Genomic DNA, 16,459 nt, shown 5'->3' with positions numbered 1-16,459 from the left:
GTGCCCAGAGTTAGATCCGAAGGCAGGATGAGAAGTGCCTGGAATGAGGGTACAGCCCATTCCAAAGAGCCCAGGGCTGCAGGAGGGGGTGCACTGGGAGCTGCAGACCAGGCCAGCCTCCTTTTACTTCATTCGGGAGTATTTTATTAGTCAGTGGCTGCCTGGTTTTTGTCTCAGGCTGCTCTCTCTGCATCCCAGCCTTTCCCTTCCTGAGCGCAGGGACGACAGGGACACCTGGGCTATTCCCAGTGGCTGGAACAGGGTTAGTTTGTGTTTTCTTTGCCTTCAGTGCTGAGGGTATGAATTGTCCTGACCCAGAAAGTAGTTTAGAGAGTAGAGTTTCTATCAAAGCTTAGACATAAACACCACAACTCACCTCTCTGGCACGTGGCCTTTTTTTGGGAGAAGAGTGATCCCCCCCTTGGCTTTCCCAGTTAACTTAGTTCAGAGCAGCTTCCTGCTTCCCTCCCAGGAAGGAGGTGTCAGCAGCAATCCATGGCCTCTCTGAACCTTTATTACAGAGCAGAGGTTCCCAAAGCTGCTGGCTCAGCCTCCCTGCCCATCCTGTGTGCTGCCTGTCCCTGAACCTGGGCTGAGGGATGAGCCAGCTGATCCCACAAGGCTTCCACCCTGGCTGCTGTGGCTCTCCCACCTCCAGCTTCTGTGGCATGTCCAAACCAGGCTGGGGATGGTTTGAATTTAGGCCTTATTTTAGTATCAAAATGCCCGTTTAGAGCTGTAATTTACTGCTGTCTGCCTGGAAGAGGAGACAATGTTTGCTACCAACTGCTTCCTGTCCATCAGGATAAAATGCTTTTTAAGCAGGGATAGGGTGGAGTATTTTTGGTGTTTTGGGAGATGCTGGTTTAAGCTTTTTTTTTTCCCCTCCTCCCAATATCCTTGTAGGGGAGGACAAAAAATCTTGTATTCAATGGCTTGCCACACGCTGGGTTTTAGGTTTGAGTGGGCTCTTTGTCTCTGAATTCCAGGCTAAATTTAATAAGTTCTGGCACTTCACATTGTTTCAGCTATCAATACCTTCTTCAGCTAGGCACACTGAAAACATGCTAGAAACTGCTGCTTGCCAAATTATATCTGCATAATACAGCTACACGTGCAAAATTATGTCTAATATAAGTGTGAGTATTTGTGTGTATAAATATATATGTGGATAGATGTGCACACAGACATATGATACAGGTATCATTCAGATTTCTTCCTTCAGCTGGCGCCAATTCGCTGCCACTCCCTGGAAATGGTAAATTTTTAATGAATGTGCCATTTCCTTTGCCCTTTGGCTAAGAAAATCAGTATAATACAGGGCCAGGCAGGCTTTCTTCTCCAGATTTGCTGACAGAAACTTCACAGAAAGAGAAATGCTTTAGGTTTAAAATCCCCTGTTTCCCAGATGCACACACAGCTCTGGATTCTTCAGTTAGGCAGAATTTCACTGTATCTTCTCAGATGCCTTTTCCCAAACAGCCTTTCCAGAATATTTCTCCATTGCCCCTTTGTGAACTGGGGCCAGGTGGGGAAAACAACAATAACTCACTCTTAATTCCTCTCTTCTTCTGTCTGATCTCTGCAGTTTGCACCGATTTTCCTGCCCCTTTGGGGGGAGTGGGAGTGAACTGTGGGGCTCTCCTACCGTTCACAGCACGTTTTTGTGTCTCCAGTAAAGCCTAGAGCTAATTTTCCCCTCGGGATTTCTTTCTCTGAGCTCCTGGATGCAAAAGGAGGACGGGGTCTGACATCCCCCAGCTGGGTGGCTGCTGAGGACCTGAACATCTTTTGCTCTTTTATTGCACAACAGGAGTTTAACAGGGGGCCTGTTCCATACAAGGCATCAAAGTGCATTAGCAGTTGTGCATTTGCAGCTTTGTCAAAGCAGGGATGAAAAGGACTGGCAGGTCCCTCTGAAAGCACGTGGCAAAACCCTGAGGAAAAGCGTTTAATCTCATTTTACCCATCGCTCGGAATTGTCTGTGCTGGGTGATCATTCTAAACAGGCAGCAGATCTCTTCTAGGGTGGGTTCTCTCAGTGCTCTTTCCTTTCTTGCTGGTTTTTGTGGCTCATCCTTCCCACTGCAGACAGGGCAGCTCCCCTTCCCAAGGAGGAACGTGCTCACCCTGAGTGAGCTCTCCTGCTCAGGGAACGGATCTCCCTCTCTCTCTGTAGCCCTGGCCAGTCCTAAATGTCACTTTTAATTAATAAATGACTGCAGGAAAGAATTGCAAGGATGAGTTGAAGCCCTGGCAAGGCACAAGCTTTCTAAAGAAAGGCTGAAGGCAGCCCATCAGAGGGAAAGTGGACAAATAAAAGAGGGATCATGGTCCACAAATAGCTGACCAAGAGTCACTCCTGGCAGGGCACTCGGCTCTCCAGAGCCACAGGAAAAGGCTCAGTGAGAGTCAGTGCTTAGAGGCAGAAGCAAAGCTCACTTGGATTTAGAGACCTATTGAATTCTTCATTACTTCCAGCCTTTAAATCAAGACAAGATCAATTTATAAAGCGGGATTTGTGGACTGGCTGCAGATGTCCTGAGCCAGCTGCTTTCACAATTTAGGCAGGAGGTGTGTTATAAAATTAAGGTATTTTCAAATTAAGGATGGGGGGTTGGTTTGTTTTTTGTTTTGTTTTGTTTTTCCTTTTTTTAATCTTTCATCCCTTTCCCTGGTGAGAGCTCTGCTTTCTGTGAGCTCTGCTCCCCTCATGGGGAAGTAATTTGTGTTTTCCACTGCTCCTGTGTAGTCTGACTGATTCTGCATGACCTGGCTAAGGGTGTCATGTCCTATTAGGGGAGTGGAGACCAAACTACAGTGTCTTGGATGTGGAAAATTTTCCTACCAGTGTGACTTTGTCTCTTTTCACAAGCGGAATCACAAATTTTTGAGGAAAATACAAAGTGGCTGGAGGAGGAGTGGGGAGGGAGGATGTGACCTTTCACAGTGATGTGGATTGCTGGTAGTTTAGGAAACAAAATGACCACTTTATAAGATGAATACAATATACAACATGAATACAATATGAATATACAATACAACATGAATAAACCCAACATCCCAGGTTACAGCTCAGTCCTTGTTTGAAGGCTGGTGGTGCTGAGCAACCCCGAGCTTCACCCTCCCCATCAGCAAAGCAAAACACAGGCTTTATAAAAACACAGGCTTTATAAAAATACAGGCTTTATAAAAACAAAGGCTTTATAAAAATACAGGCTGAGGGGCAATAGCAGAGTGTGTCCTGGGCAAAGTGCTGCTGAGAGGACTGGACAGAGTCCTTCCCTCAGCACCTGCCATCAGGAGAACTCCAGAGCCAGGGAGGGAATCCGAGCTTCCCCGTTGCCATGGAGTGGCCAGTGGCTCTGTGTGCCACCAGCATCTGGGGCAGCTGGTTTCCTCTGTGCTGCCCTGGGTACAGACTGAGCAGCGCAGGACAGCTGGGCAGGTCCTTAACTTCACTTTTCCTTATCTCTTTTTGTTTCTTCCCCTCCTCTGCAGTACGTGGTGATCCCAACCCGCCGGGCGACCGCAGTGGCCTTGCAGAGTTTCACTTCACACCTCCTGGGAGACGCTGGCAGTCCTTATCTCATTGGATTTGTAAGTGCTCACAGCAGGCTCTGGCAGGGCTGCCTGCCCGGGTTTGTTTCTGTTTGCTAACTGCTCGTCTCCAGTGCCAGGTTAGATCGTGCTGGGCAGGGCTGTGCTGGGGAGCAGGATGGGAAGGGGAGCAGAACAGTGTGACTGTTGGATGGGCTGCACTTCAAACCTGGGAGGGGCACGGGGGGTGAGACATGAGCTCCTACATTTTTTTAACCTCAGGCACTTACCAAGCTTATGGGCAGCTCTGTAAAGAGAGAGTGGTGCTTCTGTGGTGTGGACAAGAGTCGTGTGTGTGTGTAACTGTTAATGTGATAAAATTAAAATTAAATCAGATAACTGCTTATGGGCAGCAACATGCAGCTGTCCTGCCCTGCTGATATTATGTACCTGTTTATATGATGGTTGATTGTAGAATTACAGAATACCCTGAGGTGGAAGGGACCACAGGGATCATTAACATCCACAGGACACCCCAGCAATCCCACCCTGTCCCCAAAAGTGCTGTCCAAACGCTCCCTGAGCTCTGGCAGCCTTGGGGCTGTGCCCACTGCCCTGGGGAGCCTGTTCAGTGCCAACCACCCTCTGGGGGAAGAACCTTTTTGTGAGATCCAACCTGAACCTCCCAGTGATGTGTAAAACCCAGGGCAGGATGGATGTGTGTGTGGTTTGGGGTTTTTATTAGTGTTCTTCTGGGGTGTTGTTCTTTTCTGTGACTGCTGCAGTGGTTGGCCTTGGTCTGTCTGGGAATCTCCCTTCCTGTGCCCCCATTGTCCTGGTGCAGAGAGCAACAAAAGACCCAGCTCCAAAATCTGGCATCACAGTTGAAAATGTAAAGCCTGGGAAATTTAATGAGGAGGGGGAAAAAAAATCTAGATATAGCAGGGAAATTTCTTTTCCCTTCTGCAGAGTTTGATGCCTTGAGAATGAGAGATCACAGATAATCATTTGTGAAATCCATCTGCTTCCACACAAATCCCTGAGGGATGCTCAGGGGGTGTTGAAGGTGCAGCTGTTTCCCAGTGGTGTAACTGGGATCTTCACTTGTCCCATCACCTGAGAAGACAGAACTGTGTGACCTGGGTGCTGGGGGTTTTTTTGTGTTTTTTAAAACCCTCATTTCTCCATCGATTCATCCTGTCAACACTGGTGTGTGCACCTATACATGTGTATTTATATATATATATATATATATATATATTTAACTTTGTGAGTACATCTATTTAAATATACATAAATACTTACTCTTGAATGGCAGCTCCCCTGTAGCCCCCTGGAACACACGTGAAAAGGCAGGTAGAGATAAGGCTGAAAAGACCAAAGGAAGGAGAAATGTCTCAAGAGAATTAAAAAATGCACAATTTAGCTTACTCTTTATTTACTTCGGTGTTCTGGGTACCCAGGGAGAAGGGAGCTTATTTTAGAAATTATTTGAAGGTGGCAAGAACAAAGGAATTGCTGGAAGAGTGGGGAATGTGGAGGAGGAGGATGAAACAAGCAGGGCAGGGAGCTTTGAAGGCTGGGGATGAGGGCAGGGCTGGGGCAGGCCAGGCTGCCTCAGGTGACTCTGCTACATGTTCATCCTTTTTCTTATGTAAAAGGGGTGTCCAGGAGGAATACCAAGGACCCTGAATGATTGCAATTAATCTTGAAAGTTGCCTAAGGCTCTTTAGTGTCATAGATTAAAAAAAAAAAAAAAAAAAGGTCTTCAGTTGTAGAAATAATGTGCCTTGCCCTTCTGGTATTCAGAGATCAAGCAAGTTGTGAGTTACTTAAGGATGCCTGGCTGAAACATGCACAACCCCAATTTAATTTAGCTGCCTCAGGCTTTCTTCAGGCTGGGAAAACATGAATTATTATTTTGAATTATCCTTTTTTAAGGCTGTAATTGTTGGGCAGTTGTGATTTGGGAGGAGAGTCCTCAAGCCCAAGTCTGTGTGGCAGGAGAGCAGGAGTGAAGGATTGTTTCATGGCAGGATCCAGCATCCGTTTGTGCAGCCTCTGCACTGGCTGGACTTATCTTCCCTCTGCTGCAAGGACTGAAAGGTGCAGTGCAGCTCCCACACAGCACAGGGAAACAAATCCTCATTCAGGTGACAGGACAAACAGCCAACTCCTCCGGCAGAGCCAAGGCCAGCCATCAGCTGGAGTGTTAAAAACCACTGGAGTTGTCCAGCTGCAGTGCAGGGTGGAGACCTTCCCGAGGGATTAAAACCTCACCTGGGCAGGTTACAGAAGGGGCTTGGATTCTGACCAGCATTTGCAAGGCAGTCTGTGAGGGCTCAGCAACCTGCTCCTGTCAGCTCCGAGGGAAATTTGGAAACCCAGTTCCCACAGTTGTGGGAATCCCCAGCCTGAGGGCATCACCTCCCACTGCTGTGGCTGCAGAGTTCCCAGGGGGGAGGTTCTGAAGGAAACCTGTGTTTGGCCATAGGTTGGACTCGATGATCTTGGAGGTTCCTTTCCAATCTGAACCCCTCTGTGGGTCTGTGAACTGCACTGGCAGGCTCAGATTGGGTGGAACATGTTGCCTCCTGATTACTCGGGCTCACCCGAGATCCTGCAGCTCTGCTGTGTCTTCTGACTGCTCACAGAATCCTCACTGGGTGATCAGGGGTTTGATCTAACATGGGGTGGAATCTTCCATGGGTTTGGTGAGATCACAGTGAGGTTCCCTCTAAGAGTGCTCTCAATAAAGAACCAGATCCCCGTGGCCCTGCAGGACTGAGCTGGGGCAGGCAGTGGTCTCTGCTGGGTGCCAATAAATGTTGTACTGCTCTTAAAATCCTCGTGTGGAGCACAGAGGGTGCTGATCAGCTGCAGCCTCAGGGGTGTGATTGCTGCCATACTCTGGGGTGTGCCCTGAGAGCTCAAGGTCAGACTCAGACTTTCTGTAGCTCCCCCATCCCACATCACACTGCAGCTCCTTAGAACCACCCAAACCCCATCGGTGATCAAAAGCCAAGAGGCAGGGAGCACACGTGTGTGGCTATTTTTCATGTCTCTTTAAATATTGATCACTTTTTATTATGGTAAAAAGGCTTAAGACTGACTTACAAAGGCGTTATGCAAATGCAGCTTTAGGGTGGCAGCTGTGATTTGCATAAGGCTTTTCTACCTGCCAAGCCCTGAGATCAGTTACTGTAAATCAGCACTGCCTGTTCATTCACAAATAAGAATAGGCTTTGCTGTGCTATTTCATTAGAGGAGACAGCTTTTATTCCTAGAGAACTGTAACTTTTTTCAGGACCTTCGTGATAACCAAGGTGCAGAGTTTAAATAGTTCCAGTTTAACAGCTCAGAGTTGTCACTCCATGCTTTATTCTTGAGGTAGTGGGTGAGGAAATCTCACCTGCTCAGGGCATTACACCCAAATATCTCTAGGACTTTCTGTCTTTAACAGCTCTCACTGTGCACAGAAGAGTTAAGGGAAATGCCCCAAATCCCACTACTCTTGTTGAGGATCAGATAAGCTTTATGCTCTCCCTGTGCCCTGGACAGCAATTCAGACTCAAAGAGCTGAGTGGAGTGAGGCAGCAGCACCCATGAAACGGTTCACTCTGCTCAGGCTGCATCGCAGCTCCAGTTCCTTATGTTACTAATTCTGGTTAGATTTTTGGTGCCCTTTAAAATGAGACAACTGTAAGACACGGCAGTGAGTCCCTGCTCCTGTGTCCACCTGTGCACGTGGATGAACCTGTCATCCCCGCTCAGGGTTTGCATTATCCTTCACACCACTGCTCCGCTGCCTGACATTCCCTTTTCCTTCAGGAAAAAAATGAGCACAGGCAAAGTTTGATTTGTATTTTTAGGCTGTGGCCTGGGGCTTTTTTTTTTTTTTTCCTTCCTCCAGATTTGTGATTTGCTTCCTACCTGAGCACAGCAGTGCTTTCCTCTCCCACCCTTGCCTTGCCTGTGGCTGTGATGAGAAAGGGGCACCTCCTGCAGGCACTGCTCCCTCTACACTTGCCAGGGCAGTTGCTGTGTGGGCACACACTGTCCTCATTGCCCAGCTGCTCTTGGCTCTCCTGCCTGCTTAAACTCTCCCTCATCCTCTCTGTGCAGCCATCCATCAGCTCTAGGGGTAGGAACCTCTCTGTATCCACTTGTCACCTGGACACCTCAGCCCGTGAGGAGGGTGTTTGAAAGCGCCACAGGTCAGCTCTCCTCCACCTTTTGATGGGCTGAAAGCTCTTCCCCGGGCTCCTCTGATGGTGGTTCCCACCTGTCCTGACCTCCTTGGCTCCTGCTGTTTCGGTGTTACTGCAGGGACATCACCCCCAGCCCCTCCAGGGTGCAATTCCAGTCAGGCAGTGGGAGCTTTTCACCCCTCCCTTTTCTCCCTTCCCTTTTCTCCCTTCCCCAACTCTCCTGTGTGAGCAGGTTGATAAACTAAATCTAATGAGCTACTTAAGCAGCAAGAATGCTAATGACCTTCCTTTAGCAAGTAGTTAGCAGAGCAGTGTTAATTATCCCTGGTGCAGAGTATCAGGGCAGGGAGATGAGCTTTTCATTAGGGGCAACCAAGGAAAACTGTGGTAAATGCAGCAATTAAGACACTTTTTAATGGAAGTTATAACTGGAGGTGAGGATTTCACAGCACCTTGTCCCAGTTTGAGGCAGCCTTTTTGGTGATTTGGTTTGCAGGTGTTTACCCAACCAGGCTAATAGATCTGTACAGAAAGCAGTTCTGTGTGTAAAGGCTTCCCTGCCTGAGGAAGCAGAATTCACATTTTATGGTTTAAAATTCATATTTTACGGTTTCAAATGCTGTGGCTGCTTCAGAGTAGGACATGCTTACTCTGGAAGAACGTTTTTTTTTTTTTTTTTCCAGTTTAGTTTGCTAGATTAAAACAGGCCCCAGCCCACTGGGACTCAGATCCACTGCTGTCTGACTTACAGGCAGGGCATGGAATAAAGTAGATGGTTGGGATGTGATGCTGCAGCCTGGGTGCTCTGTCCCTGTCTGACCTGGGCAGCCCTTCCTCAAATATGGCCCAGCAGGTGCTTGCTGGTGGTTCCACAGCACTGTGTCTCCTGCCACAGCAGGGTGAGAGGTGAACCTGAGGTCAAAAAGGCACTCCTGTCCTGTAACAAAAACGTGCAAAATACTCTCCTGGCATCACTCTCTGTTTCATGGACCATCAGAAGATGTTCCATTGCTGCTGGGGGTTTAAAGAGGGGACAAAGGTCTCTTGTCTTGTTGCCTTTGGCAGCACGTTCTAATCTTTATAGTGTACATGAGTGTGTACAGGCAGCATCTCCCGTCATCTGGTGGAGCTGGTAGATGAAATGTGATAGACATTTATGGTTTTTATTGTTCTTTCTTTACCAAGTCCCGGCTGCTTGACAGGTGTTGCTGTAGCCCTGATGGTATCACTGCTCCTGTGGAGATCTTCCCCCACATCTGGGCTTGTGTAGGACCCGAATTGTGGTGGGTAAAATGGGACTTGCCCTTGCCAGTCTGAACACCTGGTGTGCCTGTGTCAGGGAAACACTGGGAGGAACAGAACCCCCTTGCCCTCTCAGCCTTATTCCCTATTTCTTCAGGCAGTAACTTTAAGTTGAGGATTTCTCTGGTCCTGGCTGAGTAATTAAAAACCTTTTTCGTAGTGTACTGAAAGGCCAAATCTTTGACATGGCTGTCAGCTGCAAAATAAGGGGAGAATTAACCACCTGGAGACCAGTCCTCATGGGATTTATCTCCTCATTGCAACGAGCTAACAAGCTTCCCACTTCTGATGACTCAGCAACAGACAAGATTCAAGTCTGCCCTAAAATCCCAGATGAATTCCCATCTATAAAATGCTCTTTGCCAAGGATTCACAGCCTGCTCTGGTGTTTTTCCAGAGCTCTGTGCCCCTCTCATGCCCATGGCTTTGGTTAGATGTGCAGGTTCTCAGTATTTTTGATTCATAATGTATGTGAAAGTCTCTCATTAGAGAAGAGCCCAGAAACCCAGAGCAGGTCGTTGTTGCACTCGAGTATTTCAGGCTCTGTCCCATCTGCTCTGCCACTCCTCCTGTGCACTAAAAACCTCATTAAATAAGTGGTTTGTTCCTCTGGGCTGCCGGGGACCCTGTGTGCTCCCAGCAGGGACAGTTCTGGTAGTGCTGAGCAGCTCTCAGAGCGAGGAGGTGTCTGGGACACCCAGCCAGGGAAGGGGCCCGTGCAGGGAGAGGGGAGGGACAGGGATGCTGCTAAAGGAGCTGCTCCCAGCTCATGGTCCTGTGCCACAAACCCATTTCTGTGTGGGCTTGGGCACCCCCATCCCCACACATGTGAGCTCCTCCACGTTCCTGAGGCACATCCCACTGGGACAGGAGGGACTCAGTGATAACTCAGACAAGCCCTGGGCACAGCAGACCTGGAGAGAAAGGCAGTGGAAGACACCAAGAAAGCAGAGTCACAACCCTCTCCAGAGGGTTGCAGAGGAGGCAGATGTTGCTCTGCCCTGCAGATGTACCAGGTCCACGCGCTGGCATTGCAGCAGAACCCCTGCTGGAGGATCTTCACCTGCTGCAGCCTTTTGACTTCAGCTTTCTCAGCACCTGGTGGTCCTGGGAGGGGAGCAAGGGCACAGCCACGTGAACCTGCCGTGGGGGAAGCAGTGCAGAGATCCTTGCTGTGGGTACTTCTGGGGCACATATTAATGCAGGATATTGATACTGTCACCAGCCAAGTATGAAATCTGTTTGCAATCTCAAAAGGATGCAATTAAGATTAACAGAATTTTTTTTTTTTGATTCAGCATCCAAACATGCCAAGGTTAAAATTCAAATAGCTTTTAGACCACAATTGCTTTTCCCTTTCTGTAGTTGTCTGAACAAATATCATTAAAAAATCAGGTTTACTTCTTCTTTTATAAAGTGCTTCTCATGCCATTTAGCACAGTATAAATGCTTGTGCTCCCCCACAGGCCCAGCAAATTGTTTACTTTATAAAATCCCTTATTTTTGCTTTCTCATCTTCATTTGCATTCATATTAGATTTTTTTAAGAAAAATCAAAGAAACCTTTCACATGCATCTCTGACTTGGGAGTGGGTGGACCCCAAACCACTGTGGTGACACTGTGGGGTTACAGGGGAATACTGTGTTAAGAAACTGTACTGGAGAGAGCAGCCAGGGAGAACCTGGCTTGTATCGGACTGGTAATCATGAAAATCAGGTATTTGTGCCAGAAATAACCTTTTATGTAGCAGGATTTGTGCCCAAGTGGCAATGTCAGAGAAATCAAGCAACTGCAGAGGAATTGAGATGTTGGCTTGGTAATGAGAGGGAAGGAAATGGTGATTGCAGAGATGTTGTTACCATTCCACTGTCTAATTAATAAATCAGTTCTAATTAATAGATCAGTTCATTTCCCCACCCTGTTCAGGCGGGACAGAACAGAGTCCAGACTCCTTCCCTGGGCTCAGCCCACCTCGGCTCCTGCCACATCCTCGGCCTGTCCCCTGTTCCAAACCACACCCCACGTGCTTCCCAAGGAAGCAGTGAAGTTCCCCTTTGTCCCTGCATTGTCTGCTGCCCTCGGGAGGAGGCACAGCCAGGGATTTGGGGTTTGGGGTCGTGGCCGCTGCAGCTGCGCTGTCCCTTCTCCGGGAAGTGGGCACTGTGTCCAGCTGGGCTCTGTCCTGCTGGCTGGGCACACACCAGCCCTGCTCTGCTGCAGGAATGCCACCAGCTCAAGTTGATTTAGCAAAGTCATTCCTCTGGGTCTGAGGTCTGCACGGCGAGGGAGGGGAGGGGACCTTTTAATCCTGAGCTTGGCGTCAGAGCCCTGTGATCAGACTGCAGAGCAGCAGCAGGACTCCCTTCTCGATTTGCCACCCCCACACCTCGGGAAAACGTGGGTTCTTTCGAAGCTTTTGCCACCCCCCAGCTGGCAGAACAAAGGAAGGAATCCCACACATGGCTCCAGGCTGCAGCTCTGGCACCGACCCTGCACCAGCCCCTGCGATCTGCTACTCACATTGGAGACAAGACACCAAAAACGACGCTCCTTTTGGGTCTTGCCAAATCACCCTTGGCCAGCTTGGGCTGCTGTCGTCGTGAGGAGTCTGGAAAGCCCAGAGTTGGCAGTGCAGAGCAGAGCATTTGGCAAACGGTGTGTCATTCTTGGAGCCCACGTCTGTAATTATGTCCCGTGTCCTCTGGAGAAGGAGGTGCCAAAGTTCCAGCCTTAGCAGGTGGCTTGTAACTCAGTGGAACAAAACAACAGAGAGCAGGGACTGTTTACAGCAAAAACGCCTGTGTGGGCCCTGGTAAAGCTCTAGAGTTGCAGCCATGGGTGAGGGGATTATGTGGAACCTATATAAGAAAGCCCAGCTGGCCTGATGGGAAGAATTATCCCTTGGATGGGAGGAAACATGGCCTTTCCTAAACTGTGCACTTGCAGGATGTGTTGGGTTAAAAATGAAAAATACAGCAGGCTTAATATTAACGTGATTGGTTGGTGTAAAAGGTCAGCATAATGTGTTAGAAGGAAAAGTGCTGGACAAGATGCATTGGGAGTTTTACTTGTTGGAGACTTTACATTTTCAAAGCTGGTTTTAGCCTAGAATGCCGTGTCATCCATAAGGGAAAGCAAGCAGGAGCACGTGCCTGGCTTTTCATCCTCTGCTGCTGATTTATCATGTCAATTTGTCAAGTGATTTATTGTCTGGTCCTCTTGGAGAATAATTATATCCATTCCCAATAATGAAAAGTGGTTTAGAATGTCTAGATTTCTTAGAATAGCCTCAATTCCAGCTATTGCAGCCTGACAGAGAGGCTGACTCGGTGCCAAATTCTGGTTCATAATGAAGAGTAAGGGAAATGTTGGGAATTAAGGTGTCTGCATCCAAAAGGGAATTAATGATCAGCTGATGTCCCTGTCTCCTGGGTGCAGAGCACACTCTGCTACTTTACTGTGGGTGCTTTCTTTTCACATCCAAGTCCTGTTGCTGATTTTTAATAAATCTCCCGGAGTAATGGCTGCTGTTACTCGGCTTCAGTCTAAGGACGCTGTAACCATCATTTCTCACATGAGACTTGTTTGCAACACTCTTGTTTTTCTTTGTGTGTTTTACACTGGGAATGAAGTTCTCTTTGAGGGGACAGGAACTCCTCCTTAGCTTTGTCCCAGTGCTGTCACCTGCAGCATCAGGCTGCTCCTCCTTTCCATCCCTCCAGCCAGGAGGAGCTGTAAGAGGGGTGTTAACCCAGAGACCACCAATGCTCCAGGGTCTCCCTGCTCAAACACACTCAGTGACCTGTTTGAGTCCCCATGAGCATCATCCTTCTGTGAGCTTCTGTTGTGCTTGGCCCGTGCTGAGGCCTCTCCCCACACACATTTACCTCCCAGGTGGCTGCAGGGCTGTGAATCGGTGATTTCTTCCTGCACGTGACATTTCCTCACTTGACTGTCAAGATTTAAGCCTTGAATGTCAGAACTTGCTTGTGCAGGTTGTGTCTGACCCCACCTTTCCCATCCTGGGTAATGTGGCAGTTTGGAAGTTGCTGCACAAGCCCTGACTATTTCTGGAGCTGATCTGTGTGTGTGCACAGCAGTAGGATTTTATGTTGAGAATCCCCTGCAGCCTTTTGGTATAAACTGGCGTTTCTGCCTTCACAAAAGGTCATGGATAAAAACAGAGCTGGACATTTAAATACCCAGTGCCTTGAGACCCACCCCAGCTGCTGCTCCCACCCTGTGGGATTTATGGAGAGCGAAGCTGTTGGCTGGACAGTAAATATTAAAATGTGATGGGTTTAGCTACAGATAGGCATTAAATTTTGCTGTGTTTTAGCAAAAGCGTTTCATAATGAAGTAAATAATGCCATTGTGTGCCCCTGCTCCTTTGTGTAGGTGCGGACTTGTGTTCACTTCCACGTAGTTATGGTTTTTGGCTGTTGGAAGGGGCAGGTTCCCTCAGCTCATAAATTTGGTGGTGCGTGGTTCTTTGGTGTGAGTGAGCCCCTGTGTCTGAGCCCTGGGCAGAGCCACATCTTGCACACACACGAGCACTTCAGGCTTGGGAGGCTGGAGGAGGGAATGAGCCCCACACCCCAGCCATGGGCACAAAACTCCACAGTCAAGTTCCATTTCTGCAAATCAGATGGGATCTCCTTTTTTTTTGTTCTATGGGAAACATTGCCCCCTTCCCACTCAGTGCACAGAAATGCAATTTAGTACCTCCTCTTGCCCAAAGGTAGGTCAGGTGTGGGAGTGAGCAGGACTTGATAGGAGTGGCAGGAGACTAATCACTCCCTCAGTGCCAGCGTGGCCCTGCCAGCACCCCCAAGGCTGGACACCCACAGATGCAGGCACTGCTGCTGCCCAGGAGAGCATGAGAGGGCTGTGGGGAGAATATGGGATCAGGCCAGAGGAGCGACAGAGAGAGCAGAACCCCTGCCAAGCTGCTCCCAGCACGAGCTGCCCGGGCTCCAGCGTGGAAGGCTGGAGTGGGCAAGGGACACTGAGCTCTTGCCGAACACACCGTTCCCTTCCAAACCTCAGGCACGCGGTGGGTGGGCGGGTGTTTGGGGCACCGTGTCCCCTCCACTGGCCCCGTGTCTCTTTTCCATCTGAGTGACTCATTTTCGTGCCCCTCTCCCCTAGATCTCAGACCTGATTCGACAAAGCACAAAGGAGTCCCCGGTGTGGGAGTTCCTCAGCCTGGGTTACGCCCTCATGCTCTGCCCCTTCGTCGTCGTCCTGGGAGGGATGTTCTTCCTGGCCACGGCCCTGTTCTTCCTCAGTGACCGAGCCAAAGCTGAACAACAGTGAGTAACCTGGCCATTGCACACAGGCAGCTCCCACAGCCTGTTCTCTCTCCTGAACGTTATGCTTGGACTCTTTTCCCGGCCTCTGTCCCCCCTGGGTAAAGGATGTGGGGTTGTGTGAGGTCCTGGGCTCAGCATGAGGCTGCACGAGGCACAGGGGCTTGGGTGGTGCTGGCTGGGCATCCTTTCCACGCTTCTGCTCTGGTGGATCTCAGTGGTTGGCCGTGTGGCCTGGAGGGGAGCACAGCCCTGGGGGGCACAGGCAGGCCCCTTTCACCCTTGCCTGAGCATGTCACAGCCCAGGCCACCCGTGGCAAAGGGGCTGCTGTGCTGGAACCGTTGTGCTGCGAGGTGAGGAGCGGGAGATGCCCCGCAGAGCTTGGTGCTCCACGTGGCACTCGCATCTCTGTGCCCCGTGCCCTGCTCACCACCTCCAGCAGGCAGGAACGGTGAGGCCAGAAGGAAGCAAAGCTGTGTGTGGGGTCCTGCGTGCTCGAGGGGCGCTGTGATCAAGAGGCTTTCCCAGTCCCTCCCTGCAGCCTGTAAAAAACAAGCTACTGTTTTTCAGTAAAGAAACCGATTCGGATCAACTCACGGTTGGCAACTACAGTAATTCGGAAGACGCTTCCACATGACATACAAACTCCTGGGGTTAGTCTCTTTCTCATAATTGTCAAAAAATAAGAGTTACTGTGTGCAATGGCATGCTGAGTATGGTGGGTAGGTGACTAGTCTGCTGTTGAGTGGAAGTTGCCTTTGCCTTTCCCCCCCAGGAGAATGGGAGCCTCAGTGTACCTTAAGGAGAGGGGCCCTGGAATATCACTCTTTGTGGGCATAGTACAACTGGGAGCAAAATAAGGTGTTTGGAGGTTGACATAAGTGTGTGAACAGTTTGGGTGGTGCCTTCTAGCTCACACTTTCCTATCAGATGGGTGCGAGGGATTTGGAAGCAGTGCCACAGATGGTGCTGTGGCCCTGTAAGAGCAGTTCCACCTTCCTTTTACTATCACACATAAACACCAGAGAAAGGAGAAGTTTTCTGCCTCCTGGTGCCTTTAAGTATGTACATTCCCCTATAATGAGATGCTTAAAAATGGAAAAACAAGACCTCGTGTGGTAAGGAGGTGAAGTCTTGCAGAGCTGAACCTCAGCGTGGCTGTGGGGACGTGACGTGTGTGTGTGCCTGGTTTGTTATCTGCAGAGAAAAAGGGCTTTAAATGGCAGGAAGGGAAGTTGGAGATTAGATGTTAGGAAGGACTTCCTAAGAGAAAAAAAGAGGTAAATGTTACAGCAGAATCTTTGGAGAAGAGGCTGGAAGATGGGAAGACTCTCCATCTGCCTCCCTGTTTCTGTGCTTGGGCACGTGGAGTCCAGGCGTTTACTAGTTGGGGACATGGCAGGATGGACATGAGTTTCTGGGTGCTTAACCTGCTCCTAGGAAAGCTTCAGTGTTTGTCTTGACTGTGTTCAGAGAGGAGAGTGCTTGTTCCACCTTTAACTGTGGTGGAGATGTTGTCCCTCTGCACCACGTGCGTGGCCAGCAGGGCACGAGCGGCACCTCAGGTGGTGAAGGAGGGGCTCAGGATTTCGGATGCTGATGAATTCCACATCACTCCCATCTTCATATCAGCATATCAAGCCCACATGGGCCTCTCTGTTGGCCAAGGCACCCGTGGTATCCAGCTGGTCTCACTCCAGTGGAGCTCTCAAGGAAGGGGGCTTTGTCTTGCTCAGGAGGCACTGCAGGTCACAGGCTGGCCACTCACGGAGTGCCAGTGCTGGTGTGTCTTACACAATTGTTAGACCAAACCCCCAGCTTTGCAGTGGTGTTACTGTTGGGAGGGAGATCACAGCTCACAGCTCTGCTTGCTCCTGCACAGAAGGGTTTGTTTCTCTGTTGCTGTCTACCCTGAGCAGCTTTGGTTGTGCTCTGTTCATGTCCAAAGCCCACCAACCTCCCAAACAGCCCCTGCTCCACTCTCTGAAGAAACATGTGCAGGTGTCAGACCTGGTTTTGTTGCTCTCTCTCTTTCAGCATCTTTCCCTTTCCTTACTGGTCTGACTCATATTTGTTTATGAATTTTTATTATT

The 16,459-nt window shown here is 49.4% G+C and overlaps 1 protein-coding gene across 2 annotated transcripts in view; it reads left to right on the top strand.

The window, feature by feature from the left end:
- Positions 1–16,459, top strand: part of SPNS2 (sphingolipid transporter 2) — a 120,176-nt gene that overhangs the window by 89,821 nt on the left and 13,896 nt on the right. For both annotated transcript variants that reach the window (XM_027882148.1, XM_027882147.1), the window contains 2 exons: positions 3,502–3,600; positions 14,205–14,368. In XM_027882148.1, the coding sequence (XP_027737949.1) occupies positions 3,502–3,600; positions 14,205–14,368 (263 nt within the window). The remainder of the gene's footprint in view (positions 1–3,501; positions 3,601–14,204; positions 14,369–16,459) is intronic.

This window comes from Empidonax traillii, unplaced genomic scaffold (assembly GCF_003031625.1).
Source record: "Empidonax traillii isolate 1590-97213 ecotype Southwest subspecies unplaced genomic scaffold, ASM303162v1 scaffold101:size1699134, whole genome shotgun sequence".
In the NCBI taxonomy this organism is placed as follows: domain Eukaryota; kingdom Metazoa; phylum Chordata; class Aves; order Passeriformes; family Tyrannidae; genus Empidonax; species Empidonax traillii.
This window is presented reverse-complemented; position numbering and strand designations above follow the sequence as displayed.